We start from the raw sequence: 2,638 nt of genomic DNA on the forward strand, positions 1-2,638 counted from the left end.
ACTTGATTTCTTGAATATTAATTATTTTAGTATAATATATACATATATCTTTATATTTTTTCTGTTTATTCTTCTTACTTTTTTTTACATTTTACTTACATAAATTTGTTTTTATATGTTTAGGCTGCGTTCCGAGTTACGCATATGCGCGCATTTCTCTATATTATACATGACGTGTACTATAGATAAATGCGTAACTCGGAACGCAGCCTTAGGCCCGAATTCATAGTCGTCTCTCAGATCTCAGATCTCCAATCTCAAGAGAAAGAGTAAGAGAGAGAGAAAAAGAGAGGGAAAGAGATGAGATCTGAATCTGAGATCTGAGAGACGACTATGAATTCGGGCCTTATACTTCCAGTTCTCTACTCTACTAAAGAGTTAGAAAGAGAGAGCAAAGGTAGATAAAAGATGAAGTAAGAGAGAAGTTCAGATGGCGTTACCATATAAACTAGCCAACGTCGCGCGTGCGCGCTATTGCTGGCTTCACTGACATCAAAGATACCGACTAGGAGTTTCGCTACTGTATATACTGCAGAGATGCCAGATCGCGCCGGACAGCATCGAGAGTATCGAAGCGGGGTATCCCCACCGCCTCGATGCTGTCGTACGCATACAAGCGAGAACCGCACACGGACGCTGTTTTCGCTTGTATGCGTACGAGAGTATCGAAGGCGGTGGGGATACCCCGCTTCGATACTCTCGATGCTCTCCGGCGCGATCTGGCATCTCTGATATACTGTGACCGTATACACTTCTGCCATTTTGACACAACGGAGAGACGGGGAGTTTCTCGTAGGGGAGTGAGTTTTTTTCATATAAAATTGTGACATAAAAAAACACAAAATTATTGAAACAATTGTAACTTTAGAAAATTGAGACGACGTGAATCATGGCGGAATATTTAGCATCTATATTTGGAACTGAGAAAGACAAGTAAGAGAGCCTAAAATTTATACAAGATTTAACCTAACCCTCTGTAAGAAACAAACTTTATATGTGAATTAACATATATAAGTATGTTTTCACTTTTTCTAGAGTGAACTGTTCTTTTTATTTCAAAATCGGAGCTTGTCGCCACGGCGATCGCTGTTCGCGAATTCATAACAAACCTACGTTCAGCCAGGTAAACAAAATCAAATAATTGATATGTAATCCTCCAGCTTTAGTTTTTTAGTTCGCCATTATAATGGCGGATTAATTGAATGTCTTTTGTTTCTCAAAAGAGAGAAACTCATAAGTACATCTTTGTCTTTTATATGTAAAATTATTTAATATTTTAGTTTTTACATTATTTATATGTATATATAATTGTTTTTTTTTTTTTTTTTAGACATGCTTACTTCAAAACTTGTATGTCAACCCTCAGAATTCAGCAAAGAGCGCAGATGGCTCTCACTGTAAGTTGATACTATATCTTGCAGTTATAACTTAAGTGTTATAAATTATTAGTTTATATACAAGATATTTATAGAAATGTTTTATTAAAATCTTATAAATACATGTATATTATTTGTTTTTAGTGGTTGCAAATGTATCCGACGAAGAGATGCAAGAACACTATGATAATTTTTTTGAGGATGTATTTGTCGAGTGCGAAGACAAGTACGGAGAGATTGAGGAGATGAATGTGTGTGATAATCTGGGTGATCATTTAGTGGGCAATGTTTACATCAAATTTCGAAGAGAGGAAGATGCAGAAAGAGCTGTAAACGAGTTAAATAATCGCTGGTTTGGCGGTAGACCTGTTTATGCCGAACTTTCACCCGTAACGGATTTCCGTGAAGCTTGTTGTCGTCAATACGAAATGGGGTAAATAAAATAAATTACTTGACTAAAACTGAAACTTGCAACACAAATTCTAAAATAGTGCGTTTTTATATAAATTCTTTTTTCTTCAGAGAATGTACGCGATCTGGGTTTTGCAACTTCATGCATCTAAAGCCTATCTCGCGCGAACTGCGTCGCTACTTGTACAGCCGTAAGAAGAGCAGCAGAGGACGATCTAGATCGCGTTCAAGATCACGCGGTCGAGATCGCAAGCGCAGATCCAGATCGCGCGACAGACGATCGAGATCGAAAGATCGCCGAAAGAGAGACGATAAGAGTAGAGACGGTCGGTCCGGTAGATATTAAAAATATTGAGATCTCTGTAAATATTCAGTTCAAGCACATTTCGAGGTCATTATTTAACTGAGAGACTGAGAGACATAAAATTAGTCTACCTCGGAGTCGAGTGGATCAGCGTCTCAAATATTGAAAAATATTGACTTATCGACACTTCCGGCTCAAAGTCTTTGACACTTATCTGGGGAAGATTTTATTTTCTCAATCTTACTATATTCCTTACTATATTCATATATATATAAAGTATTTACATTTAAATATATAAAATACCGTGAGAACGCAGCGACATATATTCGTGAATGTAATATAAAACTTACAAATTTTTGCACAAAAAATTCTCCAACCTCAGTTTAAATCTCACAAACTGCGTTTATATTATAAAGAAAACTAAAACAAGATAAACACATACGATACCAAATGCACAAAGCAGTTGACGGAAATAAAAGTTTATTGATGAAATATAGAATTATCAAACTATTATATATATATATATAATATATAATACATATATATA

The 2,638-nt window shown here is 35.8% G+C and overlaps 1 protein-coding gene across 2 annotated transcripts; it reads left to right on the plus strand.

The window, feature by feature from the left end:
* The first annotated feature begins 611 nt into the window (after nt 1–611).
* Nucleotides 612–2,605, plus strand: LOC109861302 (splicing factor U2af 38 kDa subunit-like). 2 transcript variants are annotated; one of them, XM_020440882.1, is made up of 6 exons: nt 612–800; nt 869–933; nt 1,036–1,123; nt 1,331–1,397; nt 1,521–1,809; nt 1,899–2,605. In XM_020440882.1, exons 2-6 carry the CDS (start codon nt 890–892, stop codon nt 2,131–2,133), a joined length of 723 nt encoding a protein of 240 aa, XP_020296471.1. In that variant the 5' UTR covers nt 612–800; nt 869–889; the 3' UTR covers nt 2,134–2,605. The 2 variants fall into 2 exon arrangements, with proteins under 2 accessions (XP_020296471.1, XP_020296470.1); XM_020440881.1 differs by having other exon boundaries at nt 613–933.
* The last annotated feature ends 33 nt before the right edge of the window (nt 2,606–2,638 follow it).

This window comes from Pseudomyrmex gracilis, unplaced genomic scaffold, assembly GCF_002006095.1.
Source record: "Pseudomyrmex gracilis isolate BER0280 unplaced genomic scaffold, ASM200609v1 scaffold_684, whole genome shotgun sequence".
Classification (NCBI taxonomy): Eukaryota; Metazoa; Arthropoda; class Insecta; order Hymenoptera; family Formicidae; genus Pseudomyrmex; species Pseudomyrmex gracilis.